This window comes from Pleurodeles waltl, chromosome 9, assembly GCF_031143425.1.
Source record: "Pleurodeles waltl isolate 20211129_DDA chromosome 9, aPleWal1.hap1.20221129, whole genome shotgun sequence".
Lineage (NCBI taxonomy): Eukaryota > Metazoa > Chordata > Amphibia > Caudata > Salamandridae > Pleurodeles > Pleurodeles waltl.
In genome coordinates this window covers 1,193,633,144-1,193,660,958 of record NC_090448.1, presented here as the reverse complement: position 1 = coordinate 1,193,660,958, position 27,815 = coordinate 1,193,633,144, and the positions used below count along the sequence as shown (strand labels likewise).

The window sequence follows — 27,815 nt, the reverse complement described above, 5'->3', positions numbered from 1 at the left end:
CTTTTGGAGTATATGGTTTGTGTTGCCCCTATCCCTAGGTTTCCCCATTGCATCCTATTGTAACTATACATTGTTTGCACTGTTTTCTAAGACTATACTGCATATTTTTGCTATTGTGTATATATATCTTGTGTATATTTCCTATCCTCTCACTGAGGGTACACTCTAAGATACTTTGGCATATTGTCATAAAAATAAAGTACCTTTATTTTTAGTATAACTGTGTATTGTGTTTTCTTATGATATTGTGCATATGACACTAGGTGGTACTGTAGTAGCTTCACACGTCTCCTAGTTCAGCCTAAGCTGCTCTGCTAAGCTACCATTATCTATCAGCCTAAGCTGCTAGACACCCTGTACACTAATAAGGGATAACTGGGCCTGGTGCAAGGTGCAAGTACCCCTTGGTACTCACTACAAGCCAGTCCAGCCTCCTACATTGGTTGTGCAGTGGTGGGATAAGTGCTTGAGACTACTTACCACTCTTGTCATTGTACTTTTCATAAGAGAAAAATATACAAAACAAGGTCAGTGTATATACACATAGCCAAAAAGTTTTGCATTTTCCTCTTTTCACTCTTTTCTAAGTGCTGAAAAGTACTTCTAAAACTTTCAAAAAGTTCTTAAAAGTTTAAAAAAGTTTTTTTCTGTCTTTCCAAAAAGTTCTGAAAACTTTTGTCTCTTTCTCTATCACTTTAACTCTCTCTAAAAAATGTCTGGCACAGGCCAAAGTGTTGATCTGTCCAAACTTGCATATGACAACCTTAGCTGGAAAAGAGCAAGGAGTCTCTGTATAGAGAGAGGTTTGAGTGTAGGGAAGAATCCTGCCTTAGAACTATTAATTAACATGCTTAGAGAACAGGATAAGGCCATAGGTGCCCCATCTGTTGAAAAAGTACCTAATAGTTCCCAATCAGATTCAGGGACTCCCCCAGGAAAAGATTCAGGAAAGAAACTTCCTAGCCTGCCCATTACTAGACAATCTAGCATAGATGGTAATGATGATGAGCCACACCATAGAAATAGTGTTGTCTCACATCATAGCAAAAGCATTTATTCTCACCATACTGGTAGTAATGTTTCTGTAAACCAAGCTGTTAAATTGGCTTCTGTAAGGGACAGGTCTCCTTCTGTTCATTCCCATCATAGCTCTGTTTCTAGAAATGTCCCTCCCACCAACCCTGATGACAGAATGTTAGAGAGGGAACTCAATAAGTTGAGGGTGGAACAAACCAGACTGAAGCTTAAAAAGCAACAGCTGGATTTGGATAGACAGTCTTTTGAATTAGAGAAGGAAAGACAGAAGTTGGGTTTAGATACCCATGGTGGCAGCAGCAGTATTCCCCATAGTCATCCTGCTAAAGAGCATGATTCCAGGAATCTGCACAAGATAGTTCCCCCTTATAAGGAGGGGGATGACATTAACAAGTGGTTTGCTGTACTTGAGAGGGCCTGTGTTGTACAGGATGTCCCTCAAAGGCAGTGGGCTGCTATCCTATGGCTATCATTTAGTGGAAAAGGTAGGGATAGGCTCCTTACTGTAAAAGAAAATGATGCTAATAATTTCCAAGTTCTTAAGAATGCACTCCTGGATGGTTATGGCTTAACCACTGAACAGTACAGGATAAAGTTCAGAGAGACCAAAAAGGAGTCTTCACAAGACTGGGTTGATTTCATTGACCAGGCAGTGAAGGCCTTGGAGGGGTGGTTACATGGCAGTAAAGTTACTGATTATGACAGCCTGTATAACTTGATCCTGAGAGAGCATATTCTTAATAATTGTGTGTCTGATTTGTTGCACCAGTACTTGGTGGACTCTGATCTGACCTCTCCCCAAGAATTGGGAAAGAAGGCAGACAAATGGGTCAGAACAAGAGTGAACAGAAAAGTTCATACAGGGGGTGACAAAGATGGCAACAAGAAGAAGGATGGTAAGTCTTCTGACAAGGGTGGGGACAAATCTAAAAATGAGTCTTCATCAGGCCCACAAAAACACTCTGGTGGGGGTGGTGGGTCCAAATCCTCCTTTAATCAGAACAAGGAAAAGAAACCATGGTGCTATTTATGTAAAGTAAAAGGCCATTGGACAACAGATCCCAGTTGTCCAAAGAAAAGCACCAAGCCTCCTACCACTACAACCCCTACTGCTACACCTAGTGTCCCTACTAATAGCAGTGGTGGTGGGAGCAAACCTACTAATAGCCAATCCAAGGGAGTAGCTGGGCTCACTTTTGGTAATTTAGTTGGGGTTGGTCTGATTAGGGAGACCACAGAGGCTACTTTAGTCTCTGAAGGGGCTATTGATTTAGCCACTTTGGTTGCTTGCCCCCATAACTTGGAGAAGTACAAGCAACTAACCCTAATAAATGGTGTTGAGGTCCAGGCCTACAGGGACACAGGTGCCAGTGTCACAATGGTGATTGAGAAACTGGTGCACCCTGAACAACACATACTTGGACACCAGTACCAAGTAACCGATGCTCACAACATAACACAAAGCCACCCCATGGCTGTTGTAAATCTCAACTGGGGGGGTGGGGTAACTGGTCCAAAGAAAGTTGTGGTAGCTTCAGATTTACCTGTAGACTGTCTATTAGGGAATGATTTGGAGACATCAGCTTGGTCAGATGTGGAGTTGGAGGCCCATGCAGCAATGCTGGGCATTCCAGGGCATATTTTTGCTTTGACAAGGGCTCAGGCCAAAAAGCAAAAAGGACAGGGAAGCTTGGATCCTGGAACAATGGACCAAGTGCTCCCTAAAGCTAGGGCTAGTAGAAGCAAACCACTTCCTACTATCCCTCCCTCTACAGTGGATTCTACTTCTGAGGAAGAAGAATTCCCTCCCTGTGCAGAACCTACACCAGAGGAGCTGGAAGCAGACACTGCTGAGCTTTTGGGTGAAGGGGGGCCTGCCAGAGAGGAGCTGAGTGTGGCACAGCAAACCTGTCCCACATTAGAGGGTCTCAGACAGCAAGCTGTCAAACAAGCTAATGGGGATGTCAGTGACTCTCACAGAGTTTACTGGGAGGACAACCTCTTGTACACTGAGCATAGGGATCCTAAACCTGGAGCTGCCAGGAGATTAGTGATTCCTCAGGAGTACAGAAAGTTCCTCCTAACACTGGCACATGACATTCCCTTAGCTGGGCATCTAGGACAAATGAAAACTTGGGACAGACTTGTTCCCCTGTTTCATTGGCCTAGGATGTCTGAGGACCCAAAGGAATTTTGTAAGTCCTGTGAAACCTGTCAAGCCAGTGGCAAGACAGGTGGCACCCCAAAGGCACCCCTTATCCCACTGCCTGTGGTTGGGGTTCCCTTTGAAAGGGTAGGGGTTGACATAGTTGGCCCCCTTGACCCTCCTACTGCTTCAGGCAATAGGTTTATCTTAGTGGTAGTGGACCATGCCACAAGATATCCTGAAGCTATTCCTTTAAGGACCACTACAGCCCCTGCAGTGGCAAAGGCCCTCCTGGGAATATTTTCCAGGGTGGGCTTCCCAAAGGAAGTAGTATCAGACAGAGGAAGCAATTTCATGTCTGCATACTTAAAGGCCATGTGGAAGGAGTGTGGTGTAACGTACAAGTTCACAACACCCTATCATCCACAAACAAATGGACTGGTAGAGAGATTTAATAAAACTCTCAAAGGCATGATTATGGGACTCCCTGAAAAACTCCGCAGGAGATGGGATATCCTTCTACCATGCCTCCTTTTTGCCTACAGGGAGGTACCCCAGAAAGGAGTGGGCTTCAGCCCCTTTGAACTTCTTTTTGGACACCCTGTTAGGGGTCCACTCACACTTGTAAAGGAGGGTTGGGAACAACCTTTAAAAGCTCCTAAACAGGATATTGTGGATTATGTACTTGGCCTCAGATCAAGGATGGCTGAGTACATGAAAAAGGCCAGTAAAAACCTTCAGGCCAGCCAAGAGCTCCAGAAGCAATGGCATGATCAGAAGGCTGTTTTGGTTCAGTACCAACCAGGGCAGAAAATGTGGGTCTTGGAGCCTGTGGCCCCAAGAGCACTCCAAGATAAATGGAGTGGTCCCCACACAATTGTTGAAAAAAAGGGTGAAGTCACCTACTTGGTTGACTTAGGCACTGCCAGGAGTCCCCTTAGGGTGCTCCATGTCAACCGCCTGAAACCCTACTATGACAGGGCTGATCTCACCCTGCTCATGGCAACTGATGAGGGACAGGAAGAAGACAGTGATCCTCTACCTGATCTCTTCTCTTCCACAGAACAAGATGCTCTTGTGGAAGGTGTAGTTTTGGCTGATTGTCTTACTGCTGAGCAGAAAGACAATTGCATAAATCTCCTAGGACAATTTTCAGAACTCTTCTCTACTGTGCCAGGCACCACTTCTTGGTGTGAGCACACTATAGATACTGGAGACAGTTTACCTGTCAAAAGTAAGATCTATAGGCAGCCTGACCATGTCAGGGACTGCATAAAGCAAGAAGTTCAGAAAATGTTGGAACTAGGAGTGGTTGAGCACTCTGACAGTCCATGGGCTTCTCCTGTGGTACTGGTACCAAAACCCAATTCTAAAGATGGAAAGAAGGAAATGCGGTTTTGTGTAGACTATAGAGGTCTCAACTTGGTAACCAAAACTGATGCTCACCCTATACCCAGGGCAGATGAGCTCATAGATACACTGGCATCTGCCAAGTATCTAAGCACTTTTTATTTGACTGCAGGGTATTGGCAGATCAAATTGTCAGAAGATGCTAAACCTAAGACTGCATTTTCTACCATTGGAGGACATTACCAGTTTACTGTAATGCCTTTTGGTTTGAAAAATGCACCTGCCACTTTTCAGAGGTTGGTGAACACAGTCCTGCAAGGGCTGGAAGCTTTCAGTGCAGCATACTTGGACGATATAGCTGTCTTTAGCTCCAGCTGGGATGATCACCTGGTCCACCTATGGAAAGTTTTGGAGGCTCTGCAAAAGGCAGGCCTCACTATCAAGGCTTCAAAGTGCCAGATAGGGCAGGGTAAGGTGGTTTATCTGGGACACCTTGTTGGTGGGGAACAGATTGCACCACTTCAGGGGAAAATCCAAACTATTATTGATTGGGTTCCCCCTACCACTCAGACTCAGGTGAGAGCCTTCCTAGGCCTCACTGGGTATTACAGGAGGTTCATTAAGAACTATGGCTCCATTGCAGCCCCTCTTAATGACCTCACTTCCAAGAAAATGCATAAAAAGGTATTATGGACAGCAAGCTGTCAGAAAGCTTTTGAGGAGCTGAAGCAGGCCATGTGCTCTGCACCTGTCCTGAAAAGCCCTTGTTACTCTAAAAAATTCTATGTCCAAACTGATGCATCTGAATTAGGAGTAGGGGCAGTCCTATCACAACTTAATTCTGAGGGCCAGGATCAACCTGTTGCTTTTATTAGTAGAAGGTTGACCCCTAGAGAAAAGCGTTGGTCTGCCATTGAGAGGGAGGCCTTTGCTGTGGTCTGGGCTCTGAAGAAGTTGAGGCCATACCTGTTTGGCACTCACTTCATTGTTCAGACAGACCACAAACCTCTACTTTGGCTAAAACAAATGAAAGGTGAAAATCCTAAATTGTTGAGGTGGTCCATATCCCTACAGGGAATGGACTATACAGTGGAACATAGACCTGGGAGTAGCCACTCCAATGCAGATGGACTCTCCAGATATTTCCACTTAGACAATGAAGACTCATCAGGTCATGGCTAGTCTTATTGTCCTTCGTTTGGGGGGGGTTGTGTAGGAAAGTACCATCTTGCCTGGCATGTTACCCCCATTTTTCACTGTATATATGTTGTTTTAGTTGTATGTGTCACTGGGACCCTGGTAACCCAGGGCCCCAGTGCTCATAAGTGTGCCTGAATGTGTTACCTGTGTAGTGACTAACTGTCTCACTGAGGCTCTGCTAATCAGAACCTCAGTGGTTATGCTCTCTCATTTCTTTCCAAATTGTCACTGACAGGCTAGTGACCATTTTTACCAATTTACATTGGCTTACTGGAACACCCTTATAATTCCCTAGTATATGGTACTGAGGTACCCAGGGTATTGGGGTTCCAGGAGATCCCTATGGGCTGCAGCATTTCTTTTGCCACCCATAGGGAGCTCTGACAATTCTTACACAGGCCTGCCACTGCAGCCTGAGTGAAATAACGTCCACGTTATTTCACAGCCATTTTACACTGCACTTAAGTAACTTATAAGTCACCTATATGTCTAACCTTTACCTGGTAAAGGTTAGGTGCAAAGTTACTTAGTGTGAGGGCACCCTGGCACTAGCCAAGGTGCCCCCACATTGTTCAGAGCCAATTCACTGAACTTTGTGAGTGCGGGGACACCATTACACGCGTGCACTACATATAGGTCACTACCTATATGTAGCTTCACCATGGTAACTCCGAATATGGCCATGTAACATGTCTATGATCATGGAATTGCCCCCTCTATGCCATCCTGGCATTGTTGGTACAATTCCATGATCCCAGTGGTCTGTAGCACAGACCCTGGTACTGCCAGACTGCCCTTCCTGGGGTTTCACTGCAACTGCTGCTGCTGCCAACCCCTCAGACAGGCAAGCTGCCCTCCTGGGGTCCAGCCAGGCCTGGCCCAGGATGGCAGAACAAAGAACTTCCTCTGAGAGAGGGTGTGACACCCTCTCCCTTTGGAAAATGGTGTGAAGGCAGGGGAGGAGTAGCCTCCCCCAGCCTCTGGAAATGCTTTGTTGGGCACAGATGTGCCCAATTCTGCATAAGCCAGTCTACACCGGTTCAGGGACCCCTTAGCCCCTGCTCTGGCGCGAAACTGGACAAAGGAAAGGGGAGTGACCACTCCCCTGACCTGCACCTCCCCTGGGAGGTGTCCAGAGCTCCTCCAGTGTGCTCCAGACCTCTGCCATCTTGGAAACAGAGGTGCTGCTGGCACACTGGACTGCTCTGAGTGGCCAGTGCCACCAGGTGACGTCAGAGACTCCTGCTGATAGGCTCCTTCAGGTATTAGTAGCCTATCCTCTTTCCTAACTAGCCAAACCCTCTTTTCTGGCTATTTAGGGTCTCTGTCTCTGGGGAAACTTTAGATAACGAATGCATGAGCTCAGCCGAGTTCCTCTGCATCTCTCTCTTCACCTTCTGATAAGGAAACGACTGCTGACCGCGCTGGAAGCCTGCAAACCTGCAACATAGTAGCAAAGACGACTACTGCAACTCTGTAACGCTGATCCTGCCACCTTCTCGACTGTTTTCCTGCTTGTGCATGCTGTGGGGGTAGTCTGCCTCCTCTCTGCACCAGAAGCTCAGAAGAAATCTCCCGTGGGTCGACGGAATCTTCCCCCTGCAACCGCAGGCACCAAAAAGCTGCATTACCGGTCCCTTGGGTCTCCTCTCAGCACGACGAGCGAGGTCCCTCGAAACCAGCGACTCTGTCCAAGTGACCCCCACAGTCCAGTGACTCTTCAGTCCAAGTTTGGTGGAGGTAAGTCCTTGCCTCACCTCGCTGGGCTGCATTGCTGGGAACCGCGACTTTGCAGCTACTCCGGCCCCTGTGCACTTCCGGCGGAAATCCTTTGTGCACAGCCAAGCCTGGGTCCACGGCACTCTAACCTGCATTGCACGACTTTCTAAGTTGGTCTCCGGCGACGTGGGACTCCTTTGTGCAACTTCGGCGAGCACCGTTTCACGCATCCTCGTAGTGCCTGTTTCTGGCACTTCTCCGGGTGCTACCTGCTTCAGTGAGGGCTCTTTGTCTTGCTCGACGTCCCCTCTCTCTTCAGGTCCAATTTGCGACCTCCTGGTCCCTCCTGGGCCCCAGCAGCGTCCAAAAACGCCAAACGCACGATTTGCGCCTAGCAAGGCTTGTTGGCGTCCTTCCGGCGGGAAAACACTTCTGCACGACTCTCCAAGGCGAGAGGGATCCGTCCACCAAAGGGGAAGTCTTTAGCCCTTTTCGTTCCTGCATTATTCCTCTAACACGACTCTTTTGTCCTTAGGGGAACTTTAGTGCACTTTGCACTCACTTTTCAGGGTCTTGGGGAGGGTTATTTTTCTAACTCTCACTATTTTCTAATAGTCCCAGCGACCCTCTACAAGGTCACATAGGTTTGGGGTCCATTCGTGGTTCGCATTCCACTTTTGGAGTATATGGTTTGTGTTGCCCCTATCCCTAGGTTTCCCCATTGCATCCTATTGTAACTATACATTGTTTGCACTGTTTTCTAAGACTATACTGCATATTTTTGCTATTGTGTATATATATCTTGTGTATATTTCCTATCCTCTCACTGAGGGTACACTCTAAGATACTTTGGCATATTGTCATAAAAATAAAGTACCTTTATTTTTAGTATAACTGTGTATTGTGTTTTCTTATGATATTGTGCATATGACACTAGGTGGTACTGTAGTAGCTTCACACGTCTCCTAGTTCAGCCTAAGCTGCTCTGCTAAGCTACCATTATCTATCAGCCTAAGCTGCTAGACACCCTATACACTAATAAGGGATAACTGGGCCTGGTGCAAGGTGCAAGTACCCCTTGGTACTCACTACAAGCCAGTCCAGCCTCCTACAGGTGGTCCCTGTGGCTTCTAACTGTCCTAAGAGAGGGGCCCTGTGCACCCGCCCTACTTTTTAATTACATTAGTGATGCTCCTGGGACCTGGCCCACCATGGGGCAAAAATTGAAAAGAAGCGGAAGACCTTTTTTTTTTTTTTTTTTGCTTTTTAAACTTTTGGCAAATTCCACCAGCTGAAAAAATACTTTTTGGCCTTAGAAAGGGTCCCAGGGGGACACAAGGATCAAGGCAAGGGTGTTGGGGTATTTGTCCCAAGCCCCCACTTTTTTTATGTTTATCGAAGGCTGTGTGTGGCTCTGGTTTGGGTGGTCATGGGGTTTTGGGCTGTAGCCAACCCATCCGTGCATGGCTAAAGGTAGTGCGTGGTACAGGTTTGGGTGTTTATAGGGGTTGTCCTGTGGCCGGGCCCTGCCGCCATCCTCTGTCATGGTGGTTCTATTAACGTATAGTAATTAAACTTACTTTACATTAAATAAACCATAGTAATTCACTGAAAAAAGGTTACATGGACGTTCTAGTTAGGCTCACATTTTAAACGTACAAAACCATAGAAATTCACTAGTTATAGTTAGAGTTATTTCAAGAAACTATAGCTCTTGCCCAAGGTAACTATAACTGGCACCCTCGCCATGCACTGCAAATAACTCCAGATATTACAGCACTCACGGCATCTTTGATAACATCACTGGCAGTAACAGTATTGATAAGCAAACTGTGCATTGCGGGGGCGCCAGTTTTTGTTACCTTAGGTCAAGAGTATAGTTACTTGAAATAACTTTTTAGCAGCAAAGCCTGCCCGAACCACCTTCCCTGATGCAGTTGCTTGAGCACGTCAATCTTCAGCTCATCAAACCTATTTCGACACCTCTCGAGCATTACCCCTTTAGTTACTTAAACCCTCAGCTCACTCTCTTGTTTGGAAATATAGTTGTATTTCTGGGTAGAACCTTAGTTCTTCTTTACAGCTGGAGAAGGACGTACTCACAGTTGCATCCAGAAGATTGATTTATGATTTTCACTCTCTGATGGCGAAATATATCCTCAGTTCGACACCCAGCTCACCTTACCTGCCTTTTGTCTCTCCTTGTTACCAGAATCCCCAAAACCGCAGATAATCTATGATCTTCTTCAGTTGGTAACAAAGCAGTCCACCGTTTTGTACCAAGGGTCAGCCTATCACTCCAGTTGACTCTCACAACACTGCCCAGAGACGGCCTCTACTTGTTCACACACAAGGAATGAGAATTATGGGGCATCTCCCTGCTTTAAAGAAAAGGAAAGATTTTGTTTGAACAGTTTCTTTACTGAAGTTACTTTTCACTAGACGTACATCACCTTCTTGTTGTATGTTCTAGATATATTTTGCATATTCTTTTTTTCTTATATTTTGTAGTTGAAATGCAGCTATTGATTAATATTAACAAAGTGTTTGACAACCCACTTGGCGATGCATGACCTTTCATATTTTTTCGTACCTGTAGTCAGCAACATCTCCTGAAGCTCAAGAGTCCCACGAGGAGACTCTAAACACAAGAAAGTTCCTGGTTCTTACTCCGCAAGTGCACGATGTGACTGGTGAGTAGCTACTCGAGGCACATGTGACATTGTTTTTACCTGTAATCCCAGTGGGACAGGGTTAAGTGGCGTGTGTGTGCACTAAATCCCCGTCGCTGTATGAACATGCATTTGGTGTACTGTCTTCATAGAGATCGAGTTTATACTGACTGCTTGAAGACGAAGGTGACAAACGTGTTCTGAAATGTTAGCAGACAAGAAAGCCCTACCCAAAGTTAGCGACGAGGTTAGAACTTTATTTTTTAGGAGCTGTATTTTCTTTTTGGATAGTAAAATACAATAGATGATTCAAACCAGAGACCTTTCTCCTACACAACCAGTGTTTGCTGTAGGAATTCAAGCAGTTGTAGATAACATTAGGTTATAGTAGCAGAGATGAAGTCGCTTTACGCTGGACTACTCTAAAATACATTTCTTTTAAATCGCAGTTGTACTTGGATACTGCAGATTGCAGCGTCTATGAAGAGTGAGCTACAAAGTGCAATATGACATTTAGTGCCTTGGCTGATCCACTTAACAGTGTGTAAATCTTGGTTTCTCTACACACTACAGCACTCCTTTGATAATTTGCCATGAGCAGTCTTCTGACGACTGCACTCACTGCTCGCAACACTGCTCTGGAGGGCGGGAGATGTAAGGTGCCTGGGAACATCTGGCACTGACACTGGCGCAGGGCTGGTGGTTTCACATATGGAAGTCTACTACCTTGTTTCCCAAATCTAGTATGCAGCGCGCTGGCTGGCAGAGGGAGCAAACTGGGAGAAGGCATTATTAGCAGACAGAGAGAGAACCACAGAATTACCGCTCCTTTTACACTCGGGTGGTTGAACCAAAGAAAGGGTCTTGTACCTTACCACACATACAGGACCCTTATGGACGCGGGCTCTTAAAGTGATAGTAGGAAGGGGTCTATTTGCCAGGGAGTTAAATTATTTGGGTTTACCAGCTTTACGTACCCTAACCATGGCAGCAGACACAGCAGCCTGGAGATAAGGAGGGTGAGTAACATTAGGGAACCTTTACCCTGCAGACTAATTTCTCTCCTTTGAGACTGCGCAGGAAATGTTCGCTTTGAAAGAAGGTCCGTTCTTTGTGTGTGCTAGTATAGCCAACATAGCTAGGGAGATATGGCCATCGTACTGGACTTCCCCTTCCTCCTCCCTGTTATTGCGGGCACTGCTGGAATATGGGGGTGCTAGACATTTAATCTAGCATTTAAGCGGCAATGGCTGATAGACCAAGAACCCGATTCCCGGCAGGGCAGCTTGGGAAATTGCCTTTGGGGCTCAGATCGAAGAGGAGCAGTGGAGCAGGATGTGTTCACTGATGCGCATAGTGTCTTGTAACGCCAGATTTAAGTGGGCCCATTTTAACTGTTTACATCGTACATACATTACCCTGGTCCTACTCCATAGAATGAACCCTACCAGGTCGGTGTACTACCGTTTGTGAAGTGGTGTAAAATCGCACAAAGGGAGGAGGATGGAGTATCTGTTTACCCAATTGACGCTTCTATGCTGGGACCCTGCTAACCAGGCCCCAGCACCAGTGTTCTTTTACTAAACATTTACCATTGTTTCCCCAATTGGCACACCCCTGGCACACAGATAAGTCCCTAGTAAAACGTACCAGTGCTACCAAGGGCCATGTGACTAGGGAAGGTCCCTAAGGTCTGCAGCATGTGTTGTGCCACCCTAAGGGACCTTTCACCTGACACATGCACATGCCATTGCAGATTGAGTGAGTTGATGGGGAGAAAAAAGGCAAAGTCGACATGGCATCCCCTCAGGATGCCATGCACACAAAATACTGCCTGTGGCATAGGTGAGTCACCCTTCTAGCAGGCCTTCAAGCCATAAGGCAGGGTGCACTATACCACAGGTAAGGGCATAGCTGGATGAGCAATATGCCCTACAGTGTCTTAGGCCCTCATTGTGAACACGGCGGTAAACACCACACTGCCGGCGGTGGTGGTAACAACCGCCAACAGACGTGCAGTCCGAACCCCCAAATAATGAACTAACTGAAACACAGGTATCCTGAAAACCACTCACCGCCAGCAAAGGAGTGCCGACAACGACGGCAGAGCCCACCCACAGGCCGACGGAAAGGCCCTACCCGACCCATCAAATAATGAAGCACTAGACCGCCGTCAGTTCCGGGGCGAGAACCACCGCCAAGCAGAGCCAGGCGGAAATGAACCAATTATAAGGAAACACTCACTGAAGGCTCACACAACACGCCAAAGGAGACCTGGATAGAGAGCTGCAGATCATGCCAGCCCTGCTCCTTGCCATATACCTCCATGACCGAGACTGCCGACGAAGACGACAACGGGTAAGTACAGCAACCTACTAAACAAGGGAAGAAAGGGCACAGTTACATCTCCAACTACCCTGCAATGTTCCCAAAACCCTTCACAGCAGCACAAGCCATACACCCCACAGCAAGAGGTACTTACCCGACCCAAGGCAAATCCAATCTTCCCAAAGTACATACATGTGCCCAACACCCCCAAATAATGAAACGAGAGACCACGGATCCAGAGTGTGCATCAAACAACACAGGCCACACATTAACCTTTATTGTGCTCACTGAGCAACAGAAGTGCATAGAAGGCCAATGGCCAGTCCATATTCAAAGAAATCCAATGGGCCAGAATGCCCCCAACTTGACTCCCACAAGTGCAAAGGTACTCCACCTCATAGGGGCAACAATGGGGCATCCAGGCACCTCAGGGAACAGGGCAGGGGGTGGAAGGGGTGGGGATTTACTACTGGGACGGGGGCTTAGATTTCTGTTTGGAAGGTGGAGGGGACTTGGCCTGGGGTGCGGCAGATGTTCTTGGGCCAGCATGGGATCTCTTCCTTACAGGGGAGGTAGCACAGGAATGGGAAGGCCGGACAAGGACGGGCTGTGACATGGGAGGAGTGGACAGGGCAAGGAGGTAAGCACGTTTAGGGACAAGACGGTTTGGGCTAGTGGGTTCAAATAGGTCAACACGGGATAGGAAAAGTTTCTTAGGTGCAATTGGGGTGGACCTGGAGGAAGGTGTGGGAGTGGAGGTAGAGGGAGTGGTCGTGACAGGTGTAGGTGTGCGTGACGTGGCTGCAGATGACTGGACAGTATGCTGAGCAGTTGTGGATGTGTGATGGGTGGGTGTTTTGATGCGTTTGAGTGTCTTGGGAGGAGGGGGTGGACACAGTGTGACAAGACATGCTGCCAGTGTAAATGGATGTTGTCTGGGTGTCTGCAAGTCTGGTGAGTGTGCTGCATGTGTCAGTCAAAGTCATTGTGGTGAGTGCAGGTGTGGTGCCTGGGGTGCATGAATGGATGTCTGCTATTGTGGTGACTGCAGGAATAGGGTCAGCAACATTGAGCGAGGGTGCAGTGCCTGTGGGTGTGCATGTACAGGGGACAGACAGGGAGGCGGAAGAGGTGGACACACTGGGTGTAGGAAGTTGGCTCTGTATGTACTATTTCAAAGTAAGAAATAGTGTGCACAGAGTCCAAGGGTTCCCCTTAGAGGTAAGATAGTGGCAAAATTAGATAATTCTAATGCTCTATTTTGTGGTAGTGTGGTCGAGCAGTAGGCTTATCAGAGGGTAGTGTTAAGCATTTGTTGTACACACACAGGCAATAAATGAGGAACACACACTCAAAGACTTAACTCCAATAGGTTTTGATATTGAAAAATATATTTTCTTAGTTTATTTTAGGAACCACAAGTTCAAGATTTGCAGTAAACACTTTAAATGCAAGGTACTTCACTTAGATACTTTAGGACCTTTGAATAAAAGCAATATCATATACAGTCTTTGTAAAAATGGCAATAAGCTATTTTCAAAGTGGACACAGTGCGAAAATCAACAGTTCCTGGGGGAGGTAAGTAAAGGTTAGATTAGGAGGTAAGTAAAACACTTACAAGTCTCAGTTCTGGCGCATAGACAGCCCATCGTTGGGGGTTCAAGGCAACCCCAAAGTTACCACACCATCAGCCCTGGGCCGGTCAGGTGCAGACGTCAAAGAAGTGCCCAAAACACATAGGCACCTATGGAGAACAGGGGTGCTCCGGTTCCAGTCTGCCAGCAGGTAAATACCTGCGTCATCGGGGGCAGACCAGGGGGGTTTTGTAGAGCACTGGGGGGGACACAAGTAGGCACACAAAACACACCCTCAGCGGCACAGGGGCGGCCGGGTGCAATGTGCAAAGCAGGTGTCGGGTTTCAGGTAGGAAACAATGGAGGGGCCCGGGGGTCACTCTAGCGGTGCAGGCAGGCAGGCACGGGGGGCTTTATGGGACAGCCACCACCTGGGCTAGGCAGAGGGTCGCCTGGGGTTCACTGCTGCGCTGAAGTTCGGGTCCTTCAGGTCCTGGGGGCTGCGGGTGCAGTGTTGGTTACAGGTGTCGGGTCCCTTGTTACAGGCAGTCGCGGTCAGGGGGAGCCTCGGGATTCTCTCTGCAGGCATCGCTGTGGGGGCTCAGGGGGGTCATCTCTGGTTACTCACGGGTCACAGTTGCCTGGGAGTCCTCCCTGGGGTGTTGGTTCTCTGAATCTCGAGCTGTGGGCGTCAGGTGCAGAGTGAGAAGTCTCATGCTTCCAGCGGGAAACGTGAAGTCTTTGGAAGTTGCTTCTTTGTTGCAAAGAAGTTGCTGGTTTTGAGCAGGGCCGCTGCTCACTGGAGTTTCTTGGTCCTCTAGTTCAGGGCAGTCCTCTGAGGCTTCAGAGGTTGCTGGTCCCTGTCGGATGCGTTGCTTGTTGCAGGTTTTTGAAGTTGGAGACAGGCCGGTAGTGCTGGGGCCAAAGCAGTTGTCATCGTTAGTCCTCTCTGCAGGCTTGTAGGTCAGCAGTCCTTGTTTCTTCAGGTTGTAGGAATCTAGTTTCCTAGGTTCTGGCGTGCCCCTAAATACTGAATTTAGGGGTGTGTTTAGGTCTGGGAGGGCAGTAATCAATGGCTATTGTCCTTAAGGGTGGTTACACCCTCTTTGTGCCTCCTCCCGGTGGGGAGGGGGTGGGGGCACATCTCTAATCCTTTTGGGGGAATCCTCCAAACTCAAGATGGAGGATTTCTAAAGGTAGGGGTCACCTCAGCTCAGGACACCTTAGGGGCTGTCCTGACTGGTGGGTGACTCCTTCTTGTTTTTCTCATTATCTCCTCCAGCCTTGCTGCCAAAAGTGGGGGCAGTGGCCGGTGGGTGTAGGAAAGTACCATCTTGCCTGGCATGTTACCCCCATTTTTCACTGTATATATGTTGTTTTAGTTGTATGTGTCACTGGGACCCTGTTCACCAGGGCCCCAGTGCTCATAAGTGTGCCTGAATGTGTTACCTGTGTAGTGACTAACTGTCTCACTGAGGCTCTGCTAATCAGAACCTCAGTGGTTATGCTCTCTCATTTCTTTCAAATTGTCACTAACAGGCTAGTGACCAATTTTACCAATTTACATTGGCTTACTGGAACACCCTTATAATTCCCTAGTATATGGTACTGAGGTACCCAGGGTATTGGGGTTCCAGGCGATCCCTATGGGCTGCAGCATTTCTTTTGCCACCCATAGGGAGCTCTGACAATTCTTACACAGGCCTGCCACTGCAGCCTGAGTGAAATAACGTCCACGTTATTTCACAGCCATTTTACACTGCACTTAAGTAACTTATAAGTCACCTATATGTCTAACCTTTACCTGGTAAAGGTTAGGTGCAAAGTTACTTAGTGTGAGGGCACCCTGGCACTAGCCAAGGTGCCCCCACATTGTTCAGGGCCAATTCCCCGGACTTTGTGAGTGCGGGGACACCATTACACGTGTGCACTACATATAGGTCACTACCTATATGTAGCTTCACAATGGTAACTCCGAATATGGCCATGTAACATGTCTATGATCATGGAATTGCCCCCTCTATGCCATCCTGGCATAGTTGGCACAATCCCATGATCCCAGTGGTCTGTAGCACAGACCCTGGTACTGGCAAACTGCCTTTTCTGGGGTTTCACTGCAGCTGCTGCTGCTGCCAACCCCTCAGACAGGTTTCTGCCCTCCTGGGGTCAAGCCAGGCTTGTCCCAGGATGGCAGAACAAAGGACTTCCTCTGAGAGAGGGTGTTACACCCTCTCCCTTTGGAAAATGGTGTGAAGGCAGGGGAGGAGTAGCCTCCCCCAGCCTCTGGAAATGCTTTCTTGGGCACAGATGTACCCAATTCTGCATAAGCCAGTCTACACCGGTTCAGGGGACCCCTTAGCCCTGCTCTGGTGCGAAACTGGACAAAGGAAAGGGGAGTGACCACTCCCCTGACCTGCACCTCCCCTGGGAGGTGTCCAGAGCTCCTCCAGTGTGCTCCAGACCTCTGCCATCTTGGAAACAGAGGTGCTGCTGGCACACTGGACTGCTCTGAGTGGCCAGTGCCACCAGGTGACGTCAGAGACTCCTTCTGATAGGCTAGCAACACCTGAAGGAGCCTATCCTCTCTCCTAAATAGCCAAACCCTCTTTTCTGGCTATTTAGGGTCTCTGTCTCTGGGGAAACTTTAGATAACGAATGCAAGAGCTCATCCGAGTTCCTCTGCATCTCTCTCTTCACCTTCTGCCAAGGAATCGACTGCTGACCGCGCTGGAAGCCTGCAAAACTGCAACATAGTAGCTAAGACGACTACTGCAACTCTGTAACGCTGATCCTGCTGCCTTCTCGACTGTTTTCCTGGTGGTGCATGCTGTGGGGGTAGTCTGCTTCCTCTCTGCACTAGAAGCTCCGAAGAAATCTCCCGTGGGTCAACGGAATCTTCCCCCTGCAACCGCGGGCACCAGAAAGCTGTATTACCGGTCCCTTGGGTCTCCTCTCAGCACGACGAGCGAGGTCCCTCGAATCCAGCAACTCTGTCCAAGTGACTCCCACAGTCCAGTGAGTCCAAGTTTGGTGGAGGTAAGTCCTTGCCTCCCCACGCCAGACTGCATTGCTGGGAACCACGACTTTTGCAGCTACTCCGGCCCCTGTGCACTTCTGGCGGAAATCCTTTGTGCACAGCCAAGCCTGGGTCCACGGCACTCTAACCTGCATTGCACGACTTTCTAAGTTGGTCTCCGGCGACGTGGGACTCCTTTGTGTAACTTCGGGTGAGCACTGTTTCACGCATCCTCGTAGTGCCTGTTTCTGGCACTTCTCCGGGTGCTACCTGCTGCTAAGAGGGCTCCTTGTCTTGCTCGACGTCCCCTCTACCTCCTGGCGCAATTTGCGACATCCTGGTCCTTCCTGGGCCACAGCAGCATCCAAAAACGCTAACCGCATGATTTGCAGCTAGCAAGGCTTGTTGGCGTTCTTTCGGCGGGAAAACACTTCTGCACGACTCTCCACGGCATGAGGGATCCGTCCTCCAAAGGGGAAGTCTCTAGCCCTTGTCGTTCCTGCGGAAACCTCAGCTTCTTCTGTCCAGTAGAAGCTTCTTTGCACCCACAGCTGGCATTTCCTGGGCATCTGCCCATCTCCGACTTGCTTGTGACTTTTGGACTTGGTCCCCTTGTTCCACAGGTACCCTCGACTGGAAATCCATTGTTGTTGCATTGCTGGTTTGTGTCTTTCCTGCCTTATTCCCCTATCACGACTTCTTTGTCCTTTGGGGAACTTTAGTGCACTTTGCACTCACTTTTCAGGGTCTTGGGGTGGGCTATTTTTCTAACCCTTACTATTTTCTAATAGTCCCAGCGACCCTCTACAAGGTCACATAGGTTTGGGGTCCATTCGTGGTTCGCATTCCACTTTTGGAGTATATGGTTTGTGTTGCCCCTATCCCTATGTGTCCCCATTGCATCCTATTGTAACTATACATTGTTTGCACTGTTTTCTAAGACTATACTGCATATTTCTGGTATTGTGTGTATATATAACTTGTGTATATTTCCTATCCTCTCACTGAGGGTACACTCTGAGATACTTTGGCATATTGTCATAAAAATAAAGTACCTTTATTTTTAGTATAACTGTGTATTGTGTTTTCTTATGATATTGTGCATATGACACTAAGTGGTACTGTAGGAGCTTCACTCGTCTCCTAGTTCAGCCTAAGCTGCTCTGCTAAGCTACCATTATCTATCAGCCTAAGCTGCTAGACACCCTATACACTAATAAGGGATAACTGGGCCTGGTGCAAGGTGCAAGTACCCCTTGGTACTCACTACAAGCCAGTCCAGCCTCCTACAGTGGGGCGGGCATCTCTCTAGCTGGAATGCCCTGGGGCGCTGTAACAAAAGGGGTGAGCCTTTGAGGCTTGCCGCCAGGTGTTACAGTTCCTGCAGGGGGAGGTGAGAATCACCTCCACCCAGTGCAAGCTTTGTTCCTGGCCACAGAGTGACAAAGGCACTCTCCCCTTGTGGCCAGTAACATGTCTGGTGTGTGGCAGGCTGGCAGAAACTGGCCAGCCTACACTAGAAATCGGATTGGTATTCAGGGGGGCATCTCTAAGATGCCCTGTGGGTGTATGTTACAAACAATTGTACACTGGTATCAGTGTGCATTTATTGTGCTGAGAAGTTTGATACCAAACTTCCTAGATTTCAGTGTAGCCATTATGGAGCTGTGGAGTTCGTGTTTGACAAACTCCCAGACCCTATACTCTTATGGCTACCCTGCACTTACAATGTCTAAGGTTTTGCTTAGACACTGTAGGGGCATAGTGCACATGCAAGTATGCCCTCACCTGTGGTATAGTGCACCCTGCCTTAGGGCTGTAAGGCCTGCTAGAGGGGTGACTTACCTATGCCACAGGCAGTGGGTTGTGGGCATAGCACTCTGAGGGGAGTGCCATGTCGACTTAGTCATTTTCTCCCCACCAGCACACACAAGCTGTGAAGGAGTGTGCATGTGCTGAGTGAGGGGTCCCAAGGGTGGCATAAGACATGCTGCAGCCCTTAGAGACCTTCCCTGGCATCAGGGCCCTTGGTACCAGGGGTACCAGTTACAAGGGACTTACCTGAGTGCCAGGGTTGTGCCAATTGTGGAGACAAAGGTACAGTTTAGGGAAAGAACACTGGTGCTGGGGCCTGGTTAGCAGGGTCCCAGCACACTTTCAATCAAAACTTAGCATCAGCAAAGGCGAAATGTTAGGCGGTAACCATGCCAAGGAGGCATTCCCTTACACTGGTGGAAGTGCATGTTGGTGTGTGTGCATGTGTATGTTGGCTGTGTGTATACTTGTGGTGGGAAGTGTGGTGCTTGTGTATTGAAGTGTGCTTCTTGTGTGTTGAGGTGTGTGTCTGCATGTCAGAATGTGTGCCTTGGATGGGTGAAGGGAGTGGGCCGTTGGAAGGGGTAGAAGAGGTTGGAGGGGGGACAGAATGAATAGGGACAATGGCTGCTGTCAAAAAGGAGGCCAGAGCCTGAAAAGATCTCTGTAAGCCAGACATGGCAATGTGAATGCCATCCAGATAGGCATTGGCCTGCTGCACCTCTGATGCTAGCCCCTGGATGGCATTGATGATGGGTGTCTGCCCTACAGAGATGGTTCTCAGGAGGTCAATAGCCTCCTCCGTGAGGGCAGCAGGGCTGACTGGTGTAGGGGAGGAGGTGCCTGGGGCGAAGGATCGCCCACCCTTCTGGGTGAGCAGGCACGGGCAACTCGGTGGGGAGCAACTGGGAGGGTGGTGATGGTATGGGGGTGGCGGAAGATGCCAGGGAGCTCCCATCGGAGGAGCTATCGGAGTCACTACCTCCAGTGGTAGTTGCCTCCCCCGTGGTACTCCCCTCGCCCTCCAACCCACTGGTCCCCTTGGCGTTGGACCACTCTGCCTCCGAGGATCTGTGGGCCGCTGCCTCCCCACTCGCTGGTGCCTCAGATCCCTCACCAGATGATGCTGATGTACACATACAACACAAGAGAAAAGAGATGGGGAGACAAAACAGGAGAGACACTTGTAAATAGCTGAATGTAGGTACATTAGTGGTTCACACATACACCCACCCAGAAATTATTCCACCAGGCAGCACCAAACGCAATACACATGGCTATGCCCCTGACTAGTGGCCAGAACCCTGCTCTACAGCCATTCCCCAACGAACTTAAGGACCTGACATACTGCAGAATTGACCCTTACAACCCTACTCCCCACTGGGGCCATTATGTAGATGGACATCAGTCAGAGTCCCTGCCACTAGACTGCATAAATATGAACGCACACACACACACACACACATCCATCAAGAAGGCAAAACATGGTATGTGTACTCACCACTTTGTGGCTGCTGTGCAGCCTTTAAGCGCCCATCCAGGTCTGGGTACGCCACCGCCAGGATGCATTACAGAAGTGGGGCCAGTGCCCGACGGGCACCCCTTCCTCGTTGGGAGGACTTCCCCAGCTGGGCCTCACAGATCTTCCTCGCCCAGTGCCGCAGGTCCTCCCACCTCTTCCTGCAGTGGGTGCTCCGCCGGTTGTAGACCCCCAGGGTCCACACCTCCTTGGCGATGGCATGCCAAAGTTCCCTTTTCTGGTGGCTGCTTACCTATAAGGGACACACAGAAAAGTAACACTGAGGTCAGACAATGGCCAATCATATACAGTTGGCTAAACGTCCACTATGGGATGGACATTTAGAACAGCCTAACAGCACACACACATGCAGCATGTCCGGAAACCTGTACCATACAGTATCACAAGTGCACACATGTATGCAACCAACAACCACCTTTACACACACCCATGCACCCTAATCCTCTTACTCACCTGTACCTCTGGCCGACCGTAGAGCTTGGCGTACAGGGGCAGGACCCCGCCCACGAGCTTCTCCAATTCGTCGTTGGTGAAGGCCGGGGCCCTTTCCCCTGTAACACGTGCCATTTCCATGACCGGAGGCAGGACACAGCAGTAGACTCAGTGGAGTACCTGCATGCACGAGATCAGGGAGTCAAGTGAAGTTGGGGTGACAAGTTTGCGTACGCACCGCGGCGGTGTGTACCGTCACCGCCTGCAGCAATCATGATACGCTAAGAATGCCCATTGACAACCATGTTAACCAATGAATTTGCGCACAGCGGTAAACACCGCCTTAAGCTATTATGCCAACCGCTAGCGGTATGAGGTCAGTTCCAGCACGACACTTCTGGATTAAAGGGGGCAGACATTTTGCCTTAACTACACAGTTGTAAGACCCTCATCAGCACAATGCAGGCCCTATTGTCCCCTAAACACCCATAGGCATGAAACACTATACATTACCTAACCGGACCATTCCTGATATATCATTGTGGTCATGTTGCTGTAATGTCATACACACTAAGCATTTGTGTTGTGGGCAATCATACGAGCAGTGCTGAATGTGAAACAACTTGTGCAGATGTATGTGTTTTCAACTCCTCCTAGGTACAGACCCTTGTGGCGAGGGAGGGCCCCATCAGTGTACAGACCTCTTGTTGATTTGCAGACCATGGTGGAGCGTCACATCATTATCAATTATAGACTCACTCGTGCTACTATTGATGAACTTTGTGCATTACTGGATCCAGCACTGAGACCGGATAATCGTAATCAGCCTGCCATTCCTACTGAAGTGCAGGTGCTCTCTGCACTCTATTTCCTGGCCACGGGCTCATCTCAAGTGACAGTGGGCATGGGTGCAGGTTTTTCACAGCCAGTGTTTAGCATTTTACTGTCCAGATTCCTGAATGCATTAGTATGACACCTGCAGTCCTATGTGAGGTTTCCCCAAAGTGCTGACCTCCCTGCCATCAAGTCGGACTTCTATGTCTTTGCCAACATACCCCATGTGATAGGTGCCATCGATGGCACCCACATAGCAATCATCCCCCCCAGGAGTCAGTGAACAGGTGTACAGGAACAGGAAGAACTTTCATTCCATGTACAGACCAGTACATCTCACATGTGAATGCCATGTTCCCTGGATCAGTCCATGATTCCTTTGTGCTGAGGAACAGTAGTGTGCCACACAAGATGGGACTACTACAAGAGGACAGAGGGTGGATCATATGTAGGTGTTTTTGTCACTTATTGCCACATAGCAGACAGCCAGGCTGTCTTCCTCTGAGGGTTGGCAATGACAGTCCTGTTTTGCACCATTTCCTAGGTGATTCTGGCTATCCCAACTTGCGTTGGCTCCTGACACCAGTGAGGAATCCTGGAACAGATGCAGAGAGGAATTACAATGAGGCCCATGGACGAACTAGGAGAGAGCGCACAGTAGGTCTCCTAAAGGCTAGATTTCGTTGCCTGCATATCTCTGGCGGTTCCCTGGCCAATGGGCCTGAAAAGATGTGTAGAATAGTGGTGGCCTGCTGCATGCTGCACAACGTGGCTGAGAGAAATTCTATCCCGCTCTTGGAGGAGGAGGGTGCTGTATATCCAGACCAGATTCCTCAGAGAGGGGATGAGAGTGATGGTGATGATGAGGAGGTGGAAGATGTAAATTCTAGGACCCAACTGATACAACTCTATTTCCAGTAACTCTGTGGGACAATTGGATGAGATTGCTGTCTGTGCAGCATACTGTCAGTGTGCCTTGTCATCTAGGTGGGTGTTGGGTCAATACTCATTGCCACTGTGACCAGGTCTGCATAGGACAGGTTACGATATAGTTTAATAGTTCAACACATCTATAGGCACAACAACATGTAATGCGTGTGGTGCATTTCCTGCTACTCAGTTAATAATAAATAACTTATCATACAGTTGCATCCATACTTCACTTTGTTTAAACTTAATGACAGGGGACATTGTAACAGGTGAAATGGTGTTTTATTTGGTGCATGGATTAAATCGTGCAGATTACAGTGATGGGAGTGGGCTACTGGTGGTTGTTCAATATGGCAACATGGTCGCAGCATTGTTGGCAGTAGTGGTAGGTCCATCAATGTTTACAAGAGTTTGTTGTTTTCACACAGTGTGGTGGTTGATTCAATGGGACACTTAGAGGACACTTCTTGCCAGAGTCACATCTTTGAGGGGGCCTTGGTCTTGGCAGATGTTCCTGTGCAATATCTGGGCCTGAGGGTCCGTTTGGGTGCCTGGTGTTGGCCGGTACAGGTTGAGATGGATGTCCCCTGTGTGTCCTGAGAGGGTGGTACATGTGCAGTTGCTGCTGATGCTGTTGTTGTCCGGTCTGTATCCTGGCCTGTAGTAGGGGCTTCCTGGTCTGTGTGGGCCTCAGGCTGTGTTGGGACAAAGTGCATCAGCGCACCTGCTATCCTGGCCATTGTGGCATTGTGCAGTCTCCACTGTTCCATGGCCTCTTGGTGGTGTTCTAGCTGCATCCTTTGACTCTGCTCCAGGGTGGATACTATCTGGGCCAATCTGTCCTGGTATGGTGATATGCTCCCAGGACCTCCGAGATCACGTCCTGGGCTGCAGCATCCATCCTGTGGCCCCACCACTGGGCCACTGATGCCCTCCCAGTGGGCCTGCCCCCTGTGCCTGTGTCCCCTGCACAGGTCTGGCAGTACCACTTGTACCGGGGCCATTGTCTTCCTGTCTGTTGGTAAGGGGTGACTGTGGCATCTGTCCATGTGTTCCACTAGTCTGTGGCCTGGATACACAGGTGTGGGGACGGTTTCCCTGGGCTGATGTTGTTGGCTGGGTGATAGGAGTGTCAGTGGTAATCCTTGGTGCGGCTGCTGGATGATGATAGTCCAGGACTGTGTGAGGGGCCAGGGTGATTGTCAATGTCCAGGGTTACATCCTCAGTGTCCTGGGAGGTGCCTCTGTCTCCCTGTCAGGCACTGCCACTCCTTGTCCTGTCCGTCAGGGTGGCATGGGTGTGGGTGCCTGTTGGGGGGAATGGACATGTCTGTTACAATTGCATGATCAAATGGGGTGCACAGGACTGGGCAGTTTAGTGCAGGTATTCACACTTTGGGGCCATGCAGGGTGCTTTTGTGAGGTTAGCATTGCATTTTGCTTTGGATGTGGAGGTGCATTGTGGGTGCTGGAGGCCATTGTGATTACTTGCAGGGGTGGGTGGCTGTGCACCTGGGGAGGGATGTGGGCCTGTTTGTGGGTTTGTGGGCATGCAGGAGGACTGGATGTAGTGATTATGGCCTGGGTGGGATAGTGGTCCTGGTGGGTGTTGGAGGGGTGGGGTGGTGCATGCATTCCAGTGTGATGGATATGGGGTAAATGTAGAGGACTTACCCGAGTTCATTCCTCCAGTGAGTCCAGTGAGTCCCTCAGGGGGCAGGATGGCCAGTACCTTTTCCTCCCAGTCAATGTAGTCGGGTGGTGTTGGTGGAGGTCCTCCCCCAGTCTTCTGGACTGCAATGTGGTGCCTGGATGCTATGGACCTGACCTTCCCATGCAGGTCGTTCCATCTCTTGCAGATGTCATCCCTGGTGCGTGGATGGTGTCCCACTGCATTGACCTTGTTGACTATTGTCTGCCATAGCTCCATCTTCCTGGCGATGGGTGTGTGCCGATGGGTGTGTGCCGAATAATTGTGGCTAGACCTTCAATATCTCGTCCACCATGGTTCTTAGCTCCCTTTCTGTGAAGGGTGGGTGTTTGGGGGGTGTCATGGTGTTTGTTGTGAATGGTGTCTTGTGCAGTTGGGTGTATGTATCGTGTATCGTGTATTGTGGCGTTCGGTGTCTGCTTCTGGGGTTCTTTGTATTAGTTTGCCAAATTTCGTTGCAAAGGATTGTGGGGTGTGTCTGTGAGTGTTTTATAGTGTTGTGGATGTGTATCAGGTGTGTGGGTTTTAAACTTGCCAATGTATGCATTTCTTACTGTTGGGTCCACTTGCCGCCTGTGGCGGTCTGTACCACCAATGGTCGTTCGGCTTCCACTGACCGCCGCAGTGATTTGTGCTTCATTATTTGGAGGGCGGGGAGTTTGTGCGTCCGGTGGTGGTAGGTCCAGCATTTCCGCCGACAAGGTCCTGGCAGTGACTGGTGGCAGGGAGATTTTTTTCGGATTCTGATTTTTGCATAATTTTATGGCGGGTTTCTGTTTACCGCCAATGGTGGTCTTCTGTTCGCTGTCACCACGGCAGTCGACATTGTTTACCGCTGTGTTCATAATGAGGGCCTAAGTCTATTCTTAGACATTTTAAGTACATGGTGGCCAGATTAAGTATATGGTCTGGGAGTTTCTCAAAACGAACTCTACAGTTCCGTAGTGGCTACACTGAACACTGGGAAGTTTGATATCAAACTTCTCAGAATAATTAACCCTCACTGATGCCAGTGCTGGATTTATGAAAAAAATGCACACAGAGGGCATCTTAGAGATGCCCCCTGTATTTTACCCAATCCTTCAGTGCAGGACTGACTGGTCTGTGCCAGCCTGCCACTGAAGACGAGTTTCTAACCCCATGGGGTGAGAGCCTTTGTGCTCTCTGAGGCCAGAAACAAAGCCTGCTCTGTGTGGAGGTGCTTCACACCTCCCCCTGCAGGAACTGTATCAACTAGCAGTGAGCCTCAAAGGCTCCGGCTTCATGTTAGAATGCCCCAGGGCACTCCAGCCAGTGGAGATGCCACCAAAAGTAGGGTCTGTGTCCGGAAGGCGGGCAAGTCCGGAGGAGATAATGAGAAAAACAAGGAGGAGTCACCCACCAGTCAGGACAGCCCCTAAGGTGTCCTGAGCTGAGGTGACCCCTGCCTTAAGAAATCCTCCATCTTGTTTTAGAGGATTCCCCCAATAGGAATAGGGTTGTGCCCCCCTCCCCTCAGGAAGGAGGCACAAAGAGGGTGTAGACACCCTCCAGGACAGTAGCCATGGCTACTGCCCCCCAGACCTAAACACACCCCTAAATTGAGTATTTAGGGGCGACCCTGAACACAGGATATCAGATTCCTGCAACCTACAAGAAGAAGGACTGCTGACCTGAAAGCCCTGCAGAGACAACTGAGACACCAACTGACTTGGCCCCAGCCCTACCGGCCTGTCTCCAGACTCAATGAACCTGCACAGCGACGCATCCAGCGGGACCAGCGACCTCTGAGGACAGAGGCTCTGACCAGAAACAGCAACAGAATTGCAACAAAGAAGCAACTTTAAAGAGACTCTCACTTCCTGCCAGAAGCGTGAGTCTTCACACTCTGCACCCGACGCCCCCCGGCTTGAGTCTAGGACAACCTACATCGCAGAGAGGACTCCCAGGCGACTCCAACGACATGGACACCCTGAGTTGACCTCCCTGCACCCCCATGGCGATGCCTGCATAGAGGATCCAGAAGCTCCCCCTGACCATTGGTAACAAAGGAACCCGACGCCTGGACCAAGCACTGCACCCGCAAGCCTCCAGGACCGAGAGGAACCACTTACGAGTGCAGGAGTGACCAGCAGACGGTCCTCATCCTAGCTCAGTCGGTGGCTGGCCCGAGAAGCCCTCCTGTGCTCTGCCTGCATCGCCAGAGTGACCCCCAGGTCCCTCCATTGCTTTCAATAGCAAACCTGTCGCCTACTTTGCACACTGCACCAGGCCGCCCCTGTGCCGCTGTGGGTGTGTTTTGTGTGCTTGTGTTGTGTCCCACAGTGCTCTACAAAACCCTCCTAGTCTGCTCCCCGAGGACGCAGGTACTTACTTGCTAGCAGACTGGAACCGGGGCACCCTTGTTATCCATAGGAGCCTATGTGTTTTGGGCCCTCCTTTGGCCTCTGCACCTGACCGGCCCTGTGTTGCTGGTGCTGTGGCTTTGGGGTTGCCTTGAACTCCCAACGGTGGGCTGCCTATGCCCAGGAGACTGACTGTGTAAGGGCTTTACTTACCTGAAAAACTAACCAATACTTACCTCCCCCAGGAGCTGTTGATTTTTGCACAGTGTCCATTTTTAAAATAGCTTATTTATTGCCATTTTAACCAAAACTGTGTGTACTAATGCTTTAATTCAAAGTTCTATACTTACCTGCATGACGTACCTTGCATTTTATGTACTTACCTCAAATTTGAATCTTGTGGTTCTAAAAATAAATTAAGAAAATATATTTTTCTATATAAAAACCTATTGGCCTGGAGTTAAGTCTTTCAGTGTGTGTTCCTCATTTATTGCCTGTGTGTGTACAACAAATGCTTAACACTACCCTCTGGTAAGCCTACTGCTCGACCACACTACCACAAAATAGAGCATTAGTTTTATCTAATTTTGCCACTATCAACCTCTAAGGGGAACCCCTGGACTGTGTGCACACAATCTCTCATTTTGAGATCGTATATACAGAGCCAACTTCCTACACAACTAATAAGAAGATTCTTTAAAAAAAAACAGTGTGTAAATCCTGTTCATCTTTACCTCACATCGAACAGTAGGACATTGCTTTCCTTATCCTCTCACATTCTACTTCTGATTCATAATAACTCAATTGGATGTGTGCGCAGCATTGATCGTCTGCAGGTCTTGCTCCTCAGAAGGTTGTATTTCCAGGAGGTGCTAATCAGATGTAGTCTTTGTGGGTAAGGCATGCAAGTAAATGTGGACAGGACATCTTTTGGGTAGAAATTGATGTAGAGAACAGTTATATTGTGGCATGACTGGTTTGCTGTGCAGGTCCTCCCGATTAAAAAGTGCTGCGTGTTCAGGCACTGTGGAAGGTAGGGTACTACAAGCTTGTTTGTTGATGCAATGTTTTTCAAAAGCTCATCAGATAATGACAAAATGGTGGTGGTGCTTGAATTACATGGTAGTAAAGTTGTGATAAGGGATGAAATTGTTAAAATCTTGGGCTGCTGATAGGTCTTGCTGCTTGT

At 49.0% G+C, this 27,815-nt stretch overlaps 1 protein-coding gene across 1 annotated transcript in view; it reads left to right on the top strand.

Annotated features, from left to right (window-relative positions):
* Nucleotides 1–27,815, top strand: part of FSIP1 (fibrous sheath interacting protein 1) — a 577,935-nt gene that overhangs the window by 133,765 nt on the left and 416,355 nt on the right. The window contains exon 5 of the mRNA XM_069209159.1: nucleotides 10,050–10,143. Within this exon, the coding sequence (XP_069065260.1) occupies nucleotides 10,050–10,143 (94 nt within the window). The remainder of the gene's footprint in view (nucleotides 1–10,049; nucleotides 10,144–27,815) is intronic.